Source organism: Drosophila guanche, unplaced genomic scaffold (assembly GCF_900245975.1).
Source record: "Drosophila guanche unplaced genomic scaffold, DGUA_6, whole genome shotgun sequence".
Lineage (NCBI taxonomy): Eukaryota > Metazoa > Arthropoda > Insecta > Diptera > Drosophilidae > Drosophila > Drosophila guanche.
In genome coordinates, this window is record NW_022995743.1 from 14097026 (window position 1) to 14115570 (window position 18545).

At 51.6% G+C, this 18545-nt stretch overlaps 5 protein-coding genes across 7 annotated transcripts; 1 reads left to right on the forward strand and 4 right to left on the reverse strand.

The window, feature by feature from the left end:
- Window positions 1-799: 799 nt before the first annotated feature.
- Window positions 800-10079, reverse strand: LOC117578836. Of its 3 annotated transcripts, none has more exons than XM_034264612.1 (4): window positions 9408-10079; window positions 8895-8938; window positions 5787-8805; window positions 800-5732 (listed from the first exon to the last, which is right to left on the reverse strand). In XM_034264612.1, exons 3-4 carry the CDS (start codon window positions 8785-8787, stop codon window positions 1321-1323), a joined length of 7413 nt encoding a protein of 2470 aa, XP_034120503.1. In that variant the 5' UTR covers window positions 8788-8805; window positions 8895-8938; window positions 9408-10079; the 3' UTR covers window positions 800-1320. The 3 variants fall into 3 exon arrangements, with proteins under 3 accessions (XP_034120503.1, XP_034120502.1, XP_034120501.1); XM_034264611.1 differs by having other exon boundaries at window positions 8895-8941; XM_034264610.1 differs by having other exon boundaries at window positions 8895-8962.
- A 194-nt stretch (window positions 10080-10273) lies between these two features.
- LOC117578869 (60S ribosomal protein L18a) lies at window positions 10274-11440 on the forward strand. Its single transcript, XM_034264663.1, has 2 exons — window positions 10274-10386; window positions 10823-11440. The coding sequence occupies exons 1-2, from the start codon at window positions 10369-10371 to the stop codon at window positions 11336-11338; spliced, it is 534 nt and encodes a 177-aa protein (XP_034120554.1). The 5' UTR covers window positions 10274-10368; the 3' UTR covers window positions 11339-11440.
- Window positions 11437-12642, reverse strand: LOC117578863 (peptidyl-prolyl cis-trans isomerase E). The gene is made up of 4 exons (XM_034264654.1): window positions 12371-12642; window positions 11922-12317; window positions 11690-11862; window positions 11437-11618 (listed from the first exon to the last, which is right to left on the reverse strand). Exons 1-4 carry the CDS (start codon window positions 12569-12571, stop codon window positions 11474-11476), a joined length of 915 nt encoding a protein of 304 aa, XP_034120545.1. The 5' UTR covers window positions 12572-12642; the 3' UTR covers window positions 11437-11473.
- Window positions 12643-13118: 476 nt separating this feature from the next.
- On the reverse strand, window positions 13119-13804 carry LOC117589858 (serine palmitoyltransferase small subunit B). The gene is made up of 2 exons (XM_034282126.1): window positions 13607-13804; window positions 13119-13345 (listed from the first exon to the last, which is right to left on the reverse strand). Exons 1-2 carry the CDS (start codon window positions 13725-13727, stop codon window positions 13164-13166), a joined length of 303 nt encoding a protein of 100 aa, XP_034138017.1. The 5' UTR covers window positions 13728-13804; the 3' UTR covers window positions 13119-13163.
- A 93-nt stretch (window positions 13805-13897) lies between these two features.
- Window positions 13898-18390, reverse strand: LOC117589851 (coiled-coil and C2 domain-containing protein 2A). The gene is made up of 6 exons (XM_034282116.1): window positions 15895-18390; window positions 15555-15838; window positions 14774-15496; window positions 14477-14715; window positions 14297-14420; window positions 13898-14218 (listed from the first exon to the last, which is right to left on the reverse strand). The coding sequence occupies exons 1-6, from the start codon at window positions 18332-18334 to the stop codon at window positions 14030-14032; spliced, it is 3999 nt and encodes a 1332-aa protein (XP_034138007.1). The 5' UTR covers window positions 18335-18390; the 3' UTR covers window positions 13898-14029.
- Between the last annotated feature and the right edge of the window lie 155 nt (window positions 18391-18545).

Genomic DNA, 18545 nt, shown 5'->3' on the forward strand with positions numbered 1-18545 from the left:
CTGTTTGGTAAACAAACCCACCCATACCCCAACCGAAGCCACGATGACGATGAGGTAGGTGGTGACCGGATATGCGGGTGGTGGTGGTTGGAATTGAAATTGGATGACCCTACCACTGACCCTGGCGTGGTTTCGTGCCCATTCATCCAGGGTCTGTAGCTACGACAGCTACAACAACATTAGCCCGCTTGTCGTGGCTTATTTGCATTTACTTTTTACTTTGCTTTTGCCATAATCGGAGCATGGAGCATGGAATTCGTTTTCAGGATATTAAACCCTGAGCACATAGGCAGGCGACTGGGTTAACGTTAACCCATTCAGGGAACAACCATAAATGTTACCTCTATGCTAAGATAGTATTGTAAGGGTTGGTTGGGTTGCTTCATATGATATTAGAGCTGAAGATTAAATTTAATAGCAGTCCAAAACGCTTATTTATTCGTTGCATTCTTGTACATTCTCTTTGCTCACTTTTCGCTTGTGCAACTGAATGGAGGCGGTTATTTGCAGATTACATTTCAAAGACGTTATAGAAGATATTCTCTCTTTAGAAGGGGTATTGTTGCCACTCAGTACATTCAATTTCTTTCAGCATAAATGATGAGTCCCATTTTGAGCATAAAATAAATCACGCAAATTCCAGTTAGTATTACTTAATTGTTTCTTTTTATACGTTTTTGTCACAGTTGCATGTGTATTGTATGTAATTCAATCTCAACATCCGACATCGATTGAATGATGAATTATTTTCCCGTCACTTGTTTCCATTGATGTTTGTTTGTTGCGTAGTCACTAACTGTAAGCGTACACATATGATAGATTTAATTAATAACTATTTATGATTCAGGGTTGATTCAGGGCTCAGGGAAGGGTTCAAGTTGTGTCTATTCTAGGCGTACATTTATTTATATGGGGATCTCTCGATATTTACACACAGTTGTGGATCTTCTCTATTGATATTTATATATATATAATATATACGTTTATTATTCTGTTATTTAAACTGTTTTTTCCCTATTTACACTTTCTCTGGGGAGGGGTGTACTTTGAGCCTTGGCTTTTCTTTGCCTTAACAATGTACATAATTAGCATTTAATTCCTTACGATTGATAGATAGATTTCATTTGTAGTAATTAGTAATTTAAGATATCCTCTTAGACCTGTTCTAAGTTGTTTTTTTTTTGTTTGTTTTGTTTATTAATTAATAAGCGTATTCCATTCTGTAGTGGGGTTTCCATCTCGTGGTTGTGGCTGGGGCTACTGTGTGTTAGAGGATCCACGGAATCCCAGCCAAGCTCCTCCTGGCAGGTGCAGATGCTGTCACTGTGCCGTCGCGCTCGGATAGAGGCCCTCGGAGTACTTGGGCCTGCACTCGGCGCAGAACCATCTGCCCTGTGGCGCCACCATTATGCCCACGCACTCAAAGTGGAACCATTCGATCAGACAGTTGTCCCCGTCGCAGGCAATCATCTCGGAGACCTCGTCGTAGGGACAGCGGCAGTAGCAGTAGACGGACTCGCCCTCGCGCGCCAGCCGTGCACCCGCCGGCGGTCGGATCGGATAGCGTATGTTGTTTGCCTTGAAGTACTGCAGCGTGGCAAAGTCCGGATTCGGAAGTAGAGCCGGCGGAATGGGCTGATTGAATGCTGTGGCTGCAGGCGGCGGCGGCGGTGGCAGCTGCACCGGTACTACCACCGGTGGTGCTGTGGGCATTGCCAAAGCGGGTGGCATCTGTATCTGTGGCGTGGGTGGCCCCAGGCTGGTCACATTCACTTCCTCGTCCTCCGAACTGCTGTCGCTGCTGTCTGACGGCGGCGTTGAAGTGGGCAGGAGACTGGGCCGGATCTTCAGCGTGGGTATCGGCGGCAATGATTTCTCCTCCTCCTGCCTGTGCGGCTTGTGGCGCTTTGCGGAGCGAGCACTCACATTCGAGCCGCCTCCGCTCGCCGCCTGCGACCGCTGCCTGTTGCGCTTCCTCGATCCAGAGCCCGTCGGAGGCGTTCTCATTCCCCCGTTGCTGTGCAGATGGCTGTGGTGATGGCTGCTGTTGTTGTTGTTGTTTCTGCTGCGCTGCTTGGGCGGCGTCGGCAAATCCTCCTTGGCCCAAGTCAGCAACGGCGGCGGCTGTGGCTTGATCAGCTGCATGCCCACCAGCAGCGGCGGGGCCAGGATGGTGCTCATGTTCTCATCGTCGCTGGTGTAGCCGTAGAACTTGTTGGGACGCCTCTGGCGCTTGGAGCGCTTCAGCTGGCCATCGGCATCGGAGCAGCTGCTGCCCTCGCTCATCCTGCTGCCCAGACCCAGGTAGCCGCCAGGCTGCAGATGTCGATGCGTTAGTGGGGTGACTGGTAGCAACGACGGCGACTCTGCTGGCAGCATCTGGCTGGCAATGGATGGTGGTTCCATGGCGGGCAGGGGTGTGCTAGCCAGCAGCTGTAGTTTTCCCGATTTACATGTGGACTTTCGTTCTCGTTTCTTCTTCTTGTTGCGCACCCGCTCCGGCTTGTCGGCGTATGCAGTCGCCTCCTCGGGCAGGGACGGCGTGGAGGGACGACTGTTTTCCACAATGTCGTAGTTGTTGCGCGGCCCCACGGGCGGATGCTCGGCGAGCAGGGCCTCGCGCTTCTGCGCCAGCATCTCGCTGGCCAGTTTCTGGGGATGGGCATCGTAGAACTCCTCGTCGGTGTCGGAGAAGGCGGTGTCGAAATCCGATTCGTTGTACAGCGGCGCCTTGGGTGAGGGCGGCGGCGGCACAGGCTGCTCCTCGGGCGCGGAGGTTACATTAATCTCCTCCTCTGGATCTGGCTGCGGCATTTGCTTGCCCGTGGCCTCGTTCTTTTTCTGCTTCAGAGACTTCTTGCGCATCCTCTTCGTGGGCGCTGCTGCGGCATTGGAGCTGTCGGAATCATCAGAGTCGTCGCTGGAGCTGCTGCTGTTGCTGGAGCTGCAGCTGCAGTTGGAACCACACGAGCAGCTCGAGGAGTCCGAGTCCGAGTTGGAGCTAGAGCTGCTGGAGCTATCGCTGTCGCTGGAGGCATTGTTTTTGCCCGACCGTTTGCCGGCGTGCGACGCTTTGGATGTCGAATGTTTCTTCACAGGCGAGGGGGCAGGTGTGCGGTACATCTTGCAATAATCGTGATCGGACCAGGCCACATGCACCTTGCTTGGTGGTGGAGGGTTCTCCAACTCTGCGGGTTGCGCCTCCTCCTTAGCCGGCAGCTCTTCCTCTGAATTGGGGTTCACGGTTTGATTTTGCAGCAGGTTTTTCCACATATCAGAGACATCATCGGGTTGCTCTTCCCTTTTGGCCACCTGCACCTCCGCATTTACATTTGCTTCCGCATCTGCTTCTGTCTCTGCCTTTGGCGTTTCCTTTGCTTGTTCCTTAGACTCCGCCGAGGGCTTCTTCTCGCCACCCTCGAGTGGTTGCTGCGGCTTCTCGCTTGGCTGCGACTTCTGATCATCTGCATCGCTCTCGGAGGAGGGCGACAGCATCACCTTGGGCATACCCAAATCTTCCACAGTTGATCGCATGGGCAGCGTCTCATGGCCGTGGCTGCCACTCCTCCGCGGCGGTGCATCCGAATCGCTGCTGTCGCTGCTGTCCGACTCCGACAGATTTGGCGCTATCAGATTGAGATCCTCGAGGTATTCCTTGTTCCGCTTGGACTTCTTGCGTCGCTTGCGTGTCTCCGATTTGGCAGCCGGTTGCTCCGCTCCGGTCTCCTTTTTCTCGTCAGGCTCCACTTTTGTGCATTCCGTTTTAGTTTCTTTCTCCTCAAATGGCGCTGTTTTCGTTTCAGCCTCTTGCTGCGACGTTTCCTCTCTCACACCCTCCTCCGTTTCCTTTTTGATCGCTTGTTCCAGTGGCTGCGAATCCTCTTTCTGTTCTTGCTCCGGCATGGTCGTCTCTGTGTTGAGATCCTCCTTCGCCTCATGGGTGCTGGCATGTTTCAGCAGCAGCTTGCGTGAGACAAACTTCTCTTCGCACAGCTCCTCGGCGCAGGCGTAGCGAAAGTCGCCGGAATGCATTCGCTTGTGCACCTCCAGGTAGATGGCCTTGCTGAAGCTAAAGCCGCAATCCTCGCAGGGAAACGTCACGGGCGGCACACAAAAGTGGTAGACGTGGGGCCAGCGCTTCTGCAGGCAGCGCTTGCAGCTGGCGCTCTCGGTGCCGTGCTTCCAGAACAGATGCTTCGAAATGTCCTGCTTGTTGCGGTAGGCGATGCCACAGCGGTAGCACAGATGCAGCAGCTTGTGCTTCCACACGTGGGCCGAGAGCCTCGCTTGCGTAAAGCAGTCCTCCAGGCAGATGTCGCAGGCATTATGCTGCTTCCGCAGGTGCACCATCAGACGGAAGGCGGAGGGCAGCTGCGGCGCCGCAGCGCACAGGCAGCAGCGAAACTTCAAGTCGTAAACGCTGCGCGCCTCCTCGCCCGGACAGATGTGGCACAGAATCTCGCTGTAGCTGTAGAAATTCGTGCGGCACATGATGCACATGATGTTCGCCTTGGCGTGCATCCTGCGGTTGTGCGTGTACAGCTCCTTGTGCGTGGCGGCCACGTAGCGGCAGGAGAAGCACTCGAAGATCCGCTCGTTGAAGTCCTCTGCGTACTTGCCGCTCTCCAGGGTGCAGTAGCTGGACATATTCAGGAACTCCTCCTCCAGCTGTGGCACAAAGCTCTTCAACCGTGCCACAATCGTCTCAGCGTACAGCTCCTCCGCCGTGATGCTGTCCACAGTTGCGGTGAACCGGTGCTGGCCAATCAGATGCAGCACCAGCTGCTTTCCATTGACGGCAATGCGGCGAGCGTGATTGCAGTACAGGCAGATGGGGAAGACCGCCGTCAGGCACAGACGCACAAATTCCACAATTGTGAACCGATCCAGGGGTCGATTCAACTGCAGATCGATCGTGTGCGTGTCTTCTCCGGCGACAAGAATGCCATCGAAGGGCGGCGCAGGCGACTCCAGCACGGGCTGGATGACTTCCAACAGCCCCACCGCATCAAATCGGTCTGGGGGTTCAAATTGTCCCTCGTCGGCAGCCGTTGGTCCGTTCAGGCTGTCGTCAATGTCCATGCAGTCACTGCCGAGGCTATTGCGACGGCCAGGCGATGCATCTTCATCGGCTGCATCCGCTTGGAATTCCGAGACTATTGCGGGCGGTGGCTGAGTTGTGTTGTGTGGCGAAGCGGGTGGAGTCAGTGACCAGCGCCGCTGTTCCTCTTGCTGCTGCGGTTGCACCTGCTGCACTGGCGCTTGAAGCAGTGGCTCTTCCATAGCTTCGGCTGCGTGCTGAGGCAGCAATCCATCGTCCAACACAGCTGCTGGGGCTATGGCCTTGGGCTGCTTCTTCCTGTCTGCTTTGATTCGCTGTATTTCCATTTCTGTGCGCTCCACTTCGGCCTGCATGCGGCTCATCATCAGTGCACAGTCCGAATCATCTAGGCTGTGGCGTGATTGCGGCGGCGCAGGAGGAGGCGTTTGAGGGCTCGGCGAGGGATTCGTTTCTGCTTCCCTTTCTAGTGGAGCGGCTGTTTGCAGTTCCGACTCCTCCTCTTCCGTATCGGTGCTGCTTAGAGCAGCGTCCACAGATTTCTGAAACTCCTTTGGCACCCGCAGCATTATTTTGGGCACGACTAGCTTCGGAATGGCTGGAGGCGGCGTCGGAGTTGGCACAGGCACAGTGTCCGCATCGATGGTTGGCCAATTGTGCATTGGCGCTGGAACTGCAGCAGCATTAATTATGTGAGAATAGTCGTGGACTAACGCTGACAACTTACTGTTCTCCGCTGGCTCCGTTTGCAGGGCTGCCTGCTGGGGTTCCATTGGCACCGCCTGCGTCTGTTGCTGCTGTTGCTGCTGGTCTGTCTGTTGCTTCCGTACTCTTCTCCTCCGTTTGGGCGGCTTCTTCTTCTGGTTTCTGCAGGCCATCGCATGGCAACCCTTCACCCCACACTGAGCACACGGCACCATGAGCTCAGCGCAATCGTGATTCTCGAAATCTAAGCCTTGTGTAAAGGTGGTCTGGCAGGTGCAGCAGATGAGATATCTGATCCGATCATCCTTCTGCTGCTCCGCTGCCCACGCACCCTTGGGATAGTGTTTCTGGTCGATGTCGTGCTTGTTCTCGAGATGCAGCGACAGCTTCTCCACAGTGGCGTACGTGAGGCTGCAGTACATGCAAACGAACTTCTGGTGGACATCCCGCACATGGGCGAAGAAGTTCCAACTCTGGTGGACGGTGCCGCACTTTGCGCAGCGATAGAAACGCTCCTTCTTCGGTTCGGGCTCCTTCTTCGTCGCCAATTGGCACTGCTCCTGCTCCTGCTCCCTCGACGCTGGGGGATTGCTGACAGAATCAGCATTGACAGTGGTGCCGTCATTGCCCTGGAGACGCTGCAGAAGCAGTGATGTCGAGGATTTTACCTTCATCTGTTTCTCGGGCTGGCTGACGGAGTTGGCGGAGGCGGCGGAGGAGATACTTTGTCTGCTGCTGCGCCTGCGCTTGAGTGACAGCTTCAGGGCTTGCACCTTGCCACTATGCTGTTCACTTTCAGTCGGATGATCGATGACCAGTTGATGCTGCGAGGCTGAGCTAATTGTGCTGCTTCTGCTGGTACTCCGACTGCGGCTTCTGCGCACGGGCAGAATCAGGGGCCGTGTCCTCATTGGCGGCTGTTGTGACGTGGAGGCTTCTTCTACATCTTCTCTTTCTCTTTCTCCTTCATCTTCATCGTCCTCGTTCGCCGTGTGGTTCGATATCACAGACAATTGGTCGTGCTCTTCCAGCTCCTCCTTCACACTATCCTCGGGAATTGGGGCATCGTGTATGCCATTCACTTTGACTTGTGGCGCAACATCCACATCCGGAATGGGACTGGGCGCGGCAGCAGAATTCGTCGATTTGAGACTTTCCTCCATCTGCTGTCCTTCCTCCGAGTCCGATTCAATTTTAACCACTCCTGGCCTCGCATCTGCAGCCTCATCCTCGCTACATGGATGATCCACGTCCATGGTCAGCGTGACAGAATCTTCCGAATCAGACGATTCCGCTACAGACGATTTGCGGCTAGATTGCGGCGATGCCTTTGCATCGAATTCCTCGTCTGAGGCCAGGCCATCCCTCGTCATTGAAACGTTATTCGGCGAGCGATCTTCCTTACATTCCTCCGCATTCATCTCAAGATCTTTTTCAGCTGACGTAGATCTCACAGCTGTTCTTGTCTCTGTCTCACTCTCCGAATCCTCTTCCAGATCCTTTTTAATGGACAGCGAGAGGGCCTCCTGCGCACTCTCCGTATCCTCATCAAGACCCTTTTTGAGTGGCAACGAAATGTTCTCCTCGGCACTCACAGTTTCCTCATCAAGATCTTTCGTAGTCTCCGGATGCTTGACGGAGACATCTTCCTTAATAGGCAGGGCAGGATCTGCATCTGCATTGGCATCTGCAGCTGCATCTTCCTCGCTCTCCGTATCGTTATCAAGATCTTCTTTTACAGATCGATTTTCCGCTGCTTCCTCCTCTTCCACATCCAGCTCTTTGATAGACGAAGATCGCTCAGCATCCTCTGTTTCAGATGCCTTGATGGACAGAGACGAATCCACATCCTCTTCGGTAATCTCCTCACCACTTTCCGCTCCAACATTCAGCTCTTTGACAGACGAAGACTGTTCGACATCCTCTGTTTCAGACTCCTTAACCAGTAGCTGCGAATCGTCATCCTCTTCGGCGATCTCCGTGCCGATATCAAGATCTCCTTTTACAGCTACAGGAACCACTACGTCCTCCTCTCCACTGTCCGACTCCGTGTCCTGTTCTTTCACAGACAAAGATCGCTCGGCATCCTCTTTTTCTGTCGCCGCCGAAGCCTCTTCCTCACTCTCAGTGTCGATATCGAGATCTCCTCGTGCAGATAGATATCCATCTGCTTCCTCCTCCTCTTCACTATCCGATTCCACATTAATGATTTCTCTGACAACCGGCGATCCCTGCTGTATTTCCTCTTCATCCTTGCGAGTTAGCAAGCTCTCCTTTGGATCATCATCAGCATCATCACAGGCAGCAGCAGATTCCGCGAGCTTCTTGAGCTGCTCATTTGCATCTGGCTCAGAGCTGGGCACAGTACGCGTATCACTTTTGAGCTCCACATCTTCATCCACTGGCAGATCCTCCAGGCACTCCTCTTTCACTGGTATTGTGCTGGACTGTGCCGACTCCTCCTCCTCTGACAGCAAGTCTTCCCCCTGCTCTTGCTTTACAGAACCGACCGAAGCAGGGGATGATCCCCTGGTCGGCCGCTCATCGTCGCTTTCAATGACAATCGTTGGACATTGAGTCGTTGGATTCTCCACAATATCATTGCTGTCACTAACAGCCTCTTTCTCGGCCAGAAGAGATTCCTTTGAAGTTTCGCTTTCATTCGTTTGCTTCTCGCTGTTTGCCGTCTCCGACTCTGGCTCTGCCTCCATTTGGCTGCTATCCTGGCCGTTTGCCAGAGTCAAGTCTATCACGTCATCGGTGCTCTTTTTACGCTTTCGTCGTACACATTCAGCATCGTCAGCAGCGTCCGCATTGTTGTTGTCGCTGTGCTCCATCGTGCTCTCCTCTTTCGCCAGCCCCAGCGCATTATGAGTGTCCTCGTAATCTTCCTCTTCGCTGGTAGTGCCACTTGCTGCTCCCGCACCGACATCCAATCCGACCCTGGCACTCGTACCACTCGCATCACCGGCATCTATGTTAGACGTAAGATTGGCTTGTTGCTGATCCAATGCCTCCATCATCGTTTCTGCATTTATGCGCTGTCACACAATGCGCAATCAAGAAGAAACAAAATGATATCGTTAATCAATCGAATTGTACGGTAGAAAAATGTGATTATTGGCATTACCTTTGCATTCCGTTTTTCGACTGCGTTCCGGTCTGCGCTTTGTTCTTTCGCATCCGTCTCCTACGCAGCTGACGGCGTAAGAAAATCAAAATCATTTTTATCAAATATACATTAGGTTTGTGGATGGAAAATCACACGCAAAGAAGAAACCGAAGAAAAACATTACGTTTATGCGCGTTATCTTTTTGCGGTGTTTATTCAGGCGGCACGGAAATTGGCTACACACAAATGCATTATTCAGCAGTTATGAGATTTTTTCTTTTCACGATATTTCAGCAGCGTGCATAAACATTGAATCAGAACAAATACAAATTACCGGTCATTATGTATGCAGCCCTGGCTAAATAATTGAAAATACAAAAATAAATGAAGCAAAATAGCAAACGCGAGAGAACAAATGACGTCTAAAAATAAATGAATTTACTTAAAATATTCTTGGAATGATACTATAATCAAGTGTACCCCTGTACGTACGTAATGTACCGTACCACACAATTGTGCACGTTTATTTACCTGCTTTGCGTGGCTGCTGTTGTTGTTGTGCCTTAGGTACAACAATTTCCCACAAACGAGTGAACAGAGTCGGCGAGGGTGGGAAACGAGGGAACGAATTTTACGCGCGAAAACAAGAAAAGGAGAAAACAACAACCGATGTCACGGAAGTTCGGGGCAGAACAGAACTGAAAGAGCGACCGAGACCGAGAGATTCGCCCCAGCGCAATGGGCTGAAACTGAGCAAGAACGAGACTCGCCTACCCCTCCTCAGCGCTCTACCGACAACCCCAGACAGTCCGCTTATACAATTTATGCTTTATTTTTATTATTAATTTACACACTGGGACACTCGGAAAGGCTCGAGAATTTCGCAATGTCGCGCAATCCCTTAGCTTGGTCCGGGCGACCAGGAAATAGTCGTTTTTTTGTGTTTTTGCGCGTCCCGAATTCTGGGTATAAAATTTTCTTCTTTTTGCACGTCGTCGTCCACGCTTTGCATTTTTTATTCTGACCACTTTTTTCTTTGCACTTTTCTATTTGTAATTACATCCAGAGCTGTATTGTAACTTAGTTGTGTATACAGTATACTTATAAACTATAAATCTAATTAAATTGCGTGTGAAAAATAATTTTTAGCAACATTTTTTTGCTTTTACAGCCATTGAAACACGCGCAGAAGCTAGCGATGGACATTGGTGGGGACTGTCCAAAATGCGACCATCAGTGACAAAATATCGATAGCTATCAATCATTCGAAAAGTATATTAAATCTTTGTTTGATCTTGTATTTCATATACTAGTTGCAATATTTATACTAAGGTTAAGCTGGTTTTAGTTGTAATTCGTTTAATTAGGCGGTTTTCTGAAATGATTATTTGATAACAGGTCTATCGATAGTGATTGCCAGCCCTGACTTATGGTTCAGTGTGATTTCGATTTGACAAGCTCTTTCCGTTTCCTTTTCGCGTGAACTACCAACATGAGAGCCAAGGGATTGGTTAGTATTAATGAAATAAACCCAAAAACACATAATATTTGCTGTAGAAATGTGTGAAACAGCGAGGCAAACCCACCAAGCGTCTCGCATGATCGATGGAATGTGCGGAATTGGGGCATTTCAGAGTAAAAACACGTCGAGTAAATAAAGTGTCGTGGACAGCGTTGGAAAAATGAATATGTCTGACACAGGCCAGGCGCCATATAATATAAACTATAGGGCTGTCTGAAGTTTCTTAAAGATTATGTGAAAAGCGCTGCCATGCAGTGACTAAATAATTAGAAAATGCACACAAAAATAAATTGTTTCTCCAATGCACAGAACATAACCTCCAACGTGTGGGTGCCATGCGCGAGTGTGTGTGTGTGTGTTTGCCTGCCTGTCGCCGCATTTGTTTACAACAAACGGAACTTATTAAAAATCTTTCCATTTGCAGTTGAAGGAATACGAGGTCGTGGGCCGCAAGCTGCCCAGCGAAAAGGAGCCCCAGACGCCTCTCTACAAGATGCGCATCTTCGCTCCCGACAACATTGTCGCCAAATCCCGCTTCTGGTACTTTTTGCGCCAGCTGAAGAAGTTCAAGAAGACCACCGGCGAAATCGTGTCCATCAAGCAGGTGTACGAGACATCGCCCATTAAGATCAAGAACTTTGGCATCTGGCTGCGCTACGATTCCCGTTCGGGCACACACAACATGTACCGCGAGTACCGTGACCTGACTGTTGGTGGTGCCGTCACTCAGTGCTACCGCGACATGGGCGCCCGCCATCGTGCACGTGCTCACTCCATCCAGATCATCAAGGTGGAGTCGATCGCTGCCGCGAAGACGCGTCGTGTGCACGTCAAGCAGTTCCACGATTCCAAGATCAAGTTCCCACTGGTACAGCGTGTCCATCACAAGGGCAACAGGAAGCTGTTCTCGTTCAGGAAGCCAAGGACCTACTTCCAGTAAAATGGAGGATATCCCCAGCCGAATGGAGCCCACTGCGTGCGCTCCTAACATTGACTTAGTGGTTTTTTTCAATAAACAGAGAACGTTGAAGAGTAAAATATATACAAAAAAGAGTTTCTTTATTGGAGTTTTTGTTCACTTCAACTCTCCGCAGGCATAGATGATGATCTTTTGCGTTGGAGTGCCCGTCTTTGAGCCACATCGTTCCATTTTGCGCACCACATCTGCACCGCTGATGACATGCCCAAACACCACATGCTTGTTATCCAGCCAATCCGTTCTATTGGAGAAGAGTTAAATCAATTATTAGATTCCATTCACTATCTTCAATGTCGAAGTGTCGGAACTCACTTTGTGGTGCATATGAAGAACTGAGAGCCGTTTGTGTTGGTGCCCGAATTGGCCATGGAGAGGGTGCCGAAGCTGTTGTGCTTCAGATTAAAATTCTCGTCGTTGAACTTTTTGCCATAAATGGACTTGCCGCCCGTTCCATTGTTGTTCGTAAAATCTCCGCCTTGGCACATCTGCGGGTAAAATGAAAGGTAAATATGTGTTGAAGGGATTTTGGAATCAAAATTCTTACAAATTCTGGAATCACGCGATGGAAGGTGGAACCTTTGTAGCCATAGCCCTGCTCGTGTGTGCACAACTGGCGGAAGTTCTCCGCTGTCTTGGGCACCACATCGGCCCTCAGCAGCATCACAACACGGCCAGCATCATTGCCTCCGATGCGTATGTCGAAGAATACTTGTGGGTTGCGCTTCTCAGCCTTTTCAATGACCGCTGGTCCAGTTGATGGCGTCTCCACCTGTTCCTGTTGCTTTCCTGTTTCGCCAGCTTCTGCGGGCTCTAGTGTCGCGCCAGCATGCTTCTGCAGCCAGTCATCATCCGCCCAGACCGGCTTGAAGCTGTCCTCCTTCACACGCACCGGCTTGGCCAAATTGACGCGAATGGTTCGGCCGCAGAGCTCGGAGTCGTTCTGCGGATATTGTTATTAGCATTTTGCTATCAAAATTCGTTGGTCTAACATACCATGTTGTCGATGGCCGAGGCCGCATCCTCCGCCTGCTCATATTCGATGAAGGCAAAGCCCCGGTGACGCTGCGACTCGTAGTCCACTGGCATTTGTATGTCCGCAACGTCCCCGAAGGGAATAAAAGCATTGTTCAGCAGTCTCTCAGTCACCTCATCGGCCAGCCCACCCACATAAACTGTGCGTTTGTCGTTGGACATCGTAATTACAGGAATATTTTGTAAATTTTTACAAAATTCCAGAAAAAAACACAAACAAACTGGTAAATGTGACCGTGGATCGAATATACCGCCTGACAATTAGAAAAATACCAAAATATACCTTCGCAGTTTCAAAGTATACTCTAAATATGCTCTATTTAAACAATTGAAGAGCTAAGTTAACTGTTTTTAAATATTGATCACCGATCCATGATCCATTTCTTCTGATTGTCCCAATGTTTCACGTCGTTCCATCCCTTCCAACCATCCGCTCCATTGAATGGCGTGAAAATTCTGGTCGACAGTGGGTTAATTTTCTCAACTGACTTAATTTGATGAATTGCATAAAATCACAGCCTTTTGATAAATTTGGTTAAGTTAACCCGTTGCTTGCCTGTACCACTAACCATATAAAGCTATAAATGTGCCAACTCTCAGAAATAATGTGGGGGTTACCGAGTGCTCGCAGGAACAATCCCATAGGTGTTTTAGTGTGTGTAGAAGGCTGCCTGCTGCATCACCCAATCCTAAGCAAACGTCAGCGTCGTTACGTTTGAAATAATTTATTATAAAAGATAATCTACAGTTAAGATTAGGTTAAAAACGCGTCACTTTCGTTGCCGCAGACAACATCGGAATTAATATTACATGGGTGGGCGTGGCTGAGTACGCCAGAGGCTGGACACAGCAGCTTAATCAGCGTGAGACAATATCCCGGCACAAAGGCATAGGAGGCGTACAGGAGAAGGGAAAGACAGCTACCAAGGAGTACGTCTGAAAGAAATGAAAAAATTTCGAAAATTTGAACAATAGCAAACACCTTAATCACAGACAGCATGAGCATGGGACAGGCGCACTCAGGTCGTATGTTTCGGTTGGGTCTGGTCTGTGACTAAGAGAATGACCGACCAACCAACCGACCGACGGACCGGCATAGATAAGATATCGATGAGTAAAGACTACTATTATTGTCTTTACAAAGCATGGAACGTGTACAACTGATATTCGCCGTGTCAGTGGACAGGATGTACTTACGGCAAAACACTTTCTCCCAGGGCTCACAGATGGCGATCTGTGTGTTGAGCTCGTAGAGCACGTAAAGCCATTTCACATATCGCTTCAATTTCTCGTAATCCTCGGCCAGCTTCTGAAACATGCTGCAGAACGTTCTTGTGCGAGCAGAGGTCTCGACGGATCCAGAGTGCGCGGTGAACTAAGCGCGGTACAAGTTACCGGCGCTGCGCCACCCTCGCCTCACCTCATTCATTGCTTATCAATAGATTTATATAAACATTTTTATATGTATTTGCCACAGGCGTATACATTTTTTTTGGACTATAAACGAAATTAAATGGATTTCACTTGAAAGCGCTGATAAAAATCATTTCGTATGGTACCGCGTGGGATCCGAGCCCCCCCGGGAAACCCACACCCCACATGGCGGGGGATCAGTGTGATTCACGCCAGTGGCACTGCGGATAGCAGGAATACCCACACAGATATCACATCGTTTGCGTATGCCTTGAGCTGCACCGCAACGCAAAACTCCACCAGCGGATTGTTGTTGTAGTGGATGCAGGTGCTGCGAATGCGATCCGAAACGGCCGCCAGATTGGTGTACGAAAAGTTGAGGGTGAAGCCGTACAGCTGTGGAAACAAATCGCAATTAATCACTGATAATAATTGATGGGCAGATGGGGTCATGGCTGATATCTACGCACGCACCTTGTAATTGGGATGGTCGCGTTCCAGCTGCTCGTTGTAGGGAATCTCTTCGTAGCGGCCTCTGGAGTAGGTGGCCTGTGCCTCCATTTCGCCGAGTATCTTCTGTAGTTGCGGTTGAAAGGCGCTGCAAGAATAAACCCTTGAATGAGGTCACGTCTGGAATGGAGTGGCTTTACTCACCGATTCCAATTGGTCTTGCGTGTGGTGCGCCAGCCACTGATCTTCTTCATGATCTTGCGCTCAATGTTCTTCTGCAGCTGGCTGAGCTCGTAGCTGCGCTTGTAGGCATAGTCCAGCACCTGGACACAACCCTGAGGAGCGGATTGTTGCCTGTTGAAGAGCGGAAACCAGCAGGCGGCATCCTGCAGATTGAAGTGAGTCATGCTGACGCGCGTCTCCGACTGAATGTTGAAGTACATCTGCAAGGAGGTCAATCGTAGATTGATGGCATGGCATGAAATAGTTTCGTTGTTTTACGTTCTGCTTGTTCACGAGGCAATAGACGCGCCTCAGCGGGCAGTGGACATCCTGCAGCTGATAGTGCCTGCCGCTGGCAGGAGCCACGAACAGGAGCTCCGCCGTTTCGGGCTGGCGATAGATCACAAAGGTGCACTCCCCATGGGGACAGGCCTGTCCCAGGACGAGCCAGCACTCGAGGCCCAGACCTAGCATAAAGTTGCAGAGCAGCACGCCCTGATCCTTGACCGAACACCAAGTGCTGTCCAGCAGCGTCTGGTTGTCCAGCCAGACGCCGCGGAAGCCCAGGCAGGGATCGTAGCTGCGCAGCTGGCATAATAGAGCCACAAAGCGGCAGGCAGTCTCCAGGGCACTCTTGCTGGTGGCCACCGCGCCAGGAAGCGGCACTTGCTCCAGCAGCCGCGTCACACACACCCGCTTGCCCAGAGCCGTGCAGACCAGAGGCTCCACAAAGCGCTGCGGCTGGGGCAGCAGCTGCTGCAGCTCCATGCGGCGCTCGTTCAGGTACGCCTGCAGCTGCCCCGTCTCGGCACAAGCCAGCGCGTTCGTTGGCAGTGGCGGCAGGTCACAGCGGTTCGGCTCGATGCTGAGGTAGAACCACAGATGCACCGACTCCTTGAACTCGGGATACTGATCGGAGGGTAGGTTCGTCACGGAGTCAATCAGCGGTCGCCTGTAGCCGATCAGCACCTTCGGCATGACGAGCTCAATGCATCCCTCAAACTGTGGACACAATTGTGGATTGATTTTTGAATGGGAATATGGATTGGGTATAGCGTACCTTGCCGCTGGCCAAAAGACTGGAAATCGGCACCCGGTACTCGCCCAGCCAATTGCATTGCACGCGCTGGTACACATCGGATGCCTCGTCGCTGGCCTGCTGCTCGATGAGCTCATCGAATAGGCTGATCTTTAGGTCTTCGCGCATATCCTTGTGGTGGCCGCTGAGCTGCAGCTGCAGCTCCTCGTTCCAGGTGGGATTGCTGCCCTCTGCGGTGCGACTGCGGCTCAGCCGTTGCCCATAGCTCAACGATACAAACGGACGCACATTGGAGTACATGAGAGCTGTGAGGGATGTATTGAAGGTAAGGTTAAATACAAAATTTCATGTCGGGGCTTACTCTGCGTCACAAAGAGACTGTCTGGCCCGGACTTGGGCAATTCCTCGAGGTTGATGAGGTGGCGGCTGCGCACCGGCACTCCAGTGGCCCTCACAACATGAAGGGACACCACATAATGTTGGAACTGATCGTGCTCGGCCTGAGGTTGCCAGGCAGCTGGCTCGCGTATCATCGCGTTGGAGCCTCCCTGGAAAAGCGAGCAGAAGGCACGCCAGAGCGAGGTCCAGCTGGTGCCCAGTGAGAGATCAAAGCCCTCGGCCAGGAATAGCAGGGGATGGGCTGACTGCTGAGCCTTGGCTCGACGGGCGCTCTGGTTTCCGATGACCTCGTAGAGCAGCTTCAGGAACTTGTAGCCGCGATGCTTGTGCAGATCGATGGGATTCCAGAAGGTGCCGGGCTCCAGCAGCTGGCTCGAGTCACCAGTGTTGGAAATTGCCTCCCCCTCGTCGGACAACTCCTGCTCCAAGGCAGGAACAAAACGTAGCTGCTTGGTGTGCAGGTTCCGCTGCTGGTGGCGCGAGCGGAGCAGCTGGAAACGCTTGTTGCTGAGCAGCGTGCTGATGGGACAGAACTGCAGCTGCTGCTCTGTAAACACCAGAACTGGCGCCTTGTTCTTCTTGCGCCTGTGGCACGGTCCTATGGGTGTGGCCGGCTCTGTGTCGGCAGCGACGGCAGCTGCTGCAGGAAGTCTTGGGGGTAACAGAGTCCGAAGCAGAGCATTGGGCAGTGCCTGGATGTCATCCAAATCGTTGACACCCTGACGCACCTCCATGGGGGAATAGTCGTAGTACAAGCAGACATCTCCGGCCATCTGTGGTGAGGAAGGGAAGGCCTGAAAGCTAAGCTTTAGTGGCACCGCTTTCTCCTTACGGCTGAGATCCAACTTTGATCTCAGCACGGCTAAGCGGCGACCCTGCTGGGTAAGCGTGGACTTCTCGTAGAGCCAAATGTTAATATTTTGCGGCAGCTTGCGCTCCAAGAGCACACCAAAGCTCTCGTTCATGTACAGATGGAGATCCTCCTCCAGGCGATAGCTTCTGGTCTGGCCAACATAAAGATCGTCCAGGTAGAGCCTCAGGAAGTAGCTGCGGTTGCGTCGCTTGGCGAGCTGCTCGCTGGCTGGCAAAAAGAGCTTGGTAGTTGCCTCGTCAGCATAAAGACGCACAATATCGACATAAGGCTCCTCGGGATGCCTGAAGGCCCGCTCGTAGTCCTTCTTGAGGCTGGCCATAAGCTTGTCGAAGCTCGGCTTGCGTGGCGGCTTCGACAGGGACTGGCCCTCGACCATCGCTTCGCCCCAGTGACGTCGACGGCAGTAGAAGAGTTCTAGCTGCTCGCGATAGACCTCGGCCAGATCATCCTCGAACTGTTGATTCCATTCAGAGTGCGACGACTCCAGGTGACAAACGTGCAACTTTAGCTGAAAGCGAGTGCACTGGAAATTCTGTTCGGAGCGCAGCGCCTTAAGTCTGGCCCACTCACGGAGTAGTCGTAAGGAGAGCTTGCGCTCGTCAGTGGCTTCTGCGTAGTAGCGTTGACGCAGCTTTTGCGTGAGGCGCAGCTGATGACGTATCTCGGCGCTCAGCTCGGGTCGGGCGGCGGTGAGTAGCTTGGACGCCACTTGGCGGGAAAGTTCGAGCTCTTCTTTCAACTTTTGGCAGATCTGTCGGCTACGATTTTCGGTATACTGATTGAAGAGATCGTCCAGCTGCTGGGCCAACCTGTGCTCGGGCAGCAGCAGCGGATGCGCACTGAAGCGGAGTCGCTTGAACGTCAGCGTGAGGCAGCGACGAGTGGGTATGCCCTCGAACTGGCCAATCGCTGCTGGCGGTAGGAAAATCCCTGGAAACTCCCTATCGCTGATGGTGCGGTACAGGCGGTTATCCATCACAAATTGGGAGGCACTGTCTTCACACAGCTCCGCCACTAGGTCGGAGTTGAGCTTGCTGGCATCGCCCTTGGCCTGCTCCTGGAAACGGTTCAACATTCGTATTTGGGCTGGCCTTGGGTGGCAGTCACCCAAATGGAGTTGAAAGTGAACAGCATTGGCGGGCGTGTACAGAAAGCTGTCGTCATAGTAGTGCACCTGCTTGTGTAGCCCTGGCCAGACCAGTGGCGGTTCTTGCAGTTCAATTTCTATGTACGTTTGGCCCGGCGAATCATTTAATTCTGTGGCCGGCTCGTCGTCACCCTCAGCCTCCTCCTCGTCATCCTGTGTTGATCCATGGACAGATGTCTCCTGCTCTTCAACTGTCACATCGTCTGCGCCGTGAAAGAACCGCAGGCTCCGTGCCTCTAGTTCGAGCTCTTGCCCGCTGCCGTCTTCGTACTTGGTTTCCCTCAACAAAGATTCGACCTCCTGTTCACATTTGCGATATGCGCGTGTCGTGTGCGTTTTTCGCTTCTTTTTGCTGCGCCTCGGTGTAAAAGTCGTCTCCATAATTGCTGTGTTTACAAATAATTCCTTCCCGATTAAACAAATTCTGGGTTTGGACTGCTGAGAAAAATAAACAATTTTGTTTTGACAATTTGGTTGGTTGCTAACGGCTACTGGTTATCGATCAACTTATCGAGAGAAACAGCCAAAGACGCATATATTTATCTCGCTCTCGCTGCATTGTTTTCCCATTTGCATGATTTTGCACAGTATA

Bases quoted from the DNA above. Each gene is read 5' to 3' on its own strand.
- LOC117578836 (XM_034264612.1), bottom strand. From the start codon at position 8,787: ATGATGGAGGCATTGGATCAGCAACAAGCCAATCTTACGTCTAACATA. The intron at 5,733-5,786 runs GTAAGTTGTCAG...ATGCTGCTGCAG, and splicing joins AACGGAGCCAGCGGAGAACA to TTCCAGCGCCAATGCACAAT.
- LOC117578863 (XM_034264654.1), bottom strand. From the start codon at position 12,571: ATGTCCAACGACAAACGCACAGTTTATGTGGGTGGGCTGGCCGATGAG. The intron at 12,318-12,370 runs GTATGTTAGACC...CAATATCCGCAG, and splicing joins CCTCGGCCATCGACAACATG to AACGACTCCGAGCTCTGCGG. The intron at 11,863-11,921 runs GTAAGAATTTTG...TTTTACCCGCAG, and splicing joins ATCGCGTGATTCCAGAATTT to ATGTGCCAAGGCGGAGATTT.
- LOC117589858 (XM_034282126.1), bottom strand. From the start codon at position 13,727: ATGTTTCAGAAGCTGGCCGAGGATTACGAGAAATTGAAGCGATATGTG. The intron at 13,346-13,606 runs GTAAGTACATCC...CATTTCTTTCAG, and splicing joins CTGGGAGAAAGTGTTTTGCC to ACGTACTCCTTGGTAGCTGT.
- LOC117589851 (XM_034282116.1), bottom strand. From the start codon at position 18,334: ATGGAGACGACTTTTACACCGAGGCGCAGCAAAAAGAAGCGAAAAACG. The intron at 14,716-14,773 runs GTAAAACAACGA...ACCTCCTTGCAG, and splicing joins GCCTCGTGAACAAGCAGAAC to ATGTACTTCAACATTCAGTC. The intron at 14,421-14,476 runs GTGAGTAAAGCC...TTATTCTTGCAG, and splicing joins CGCAAGACCAATTGGAATCG to CGCCTTTCAACCGCAACTAC.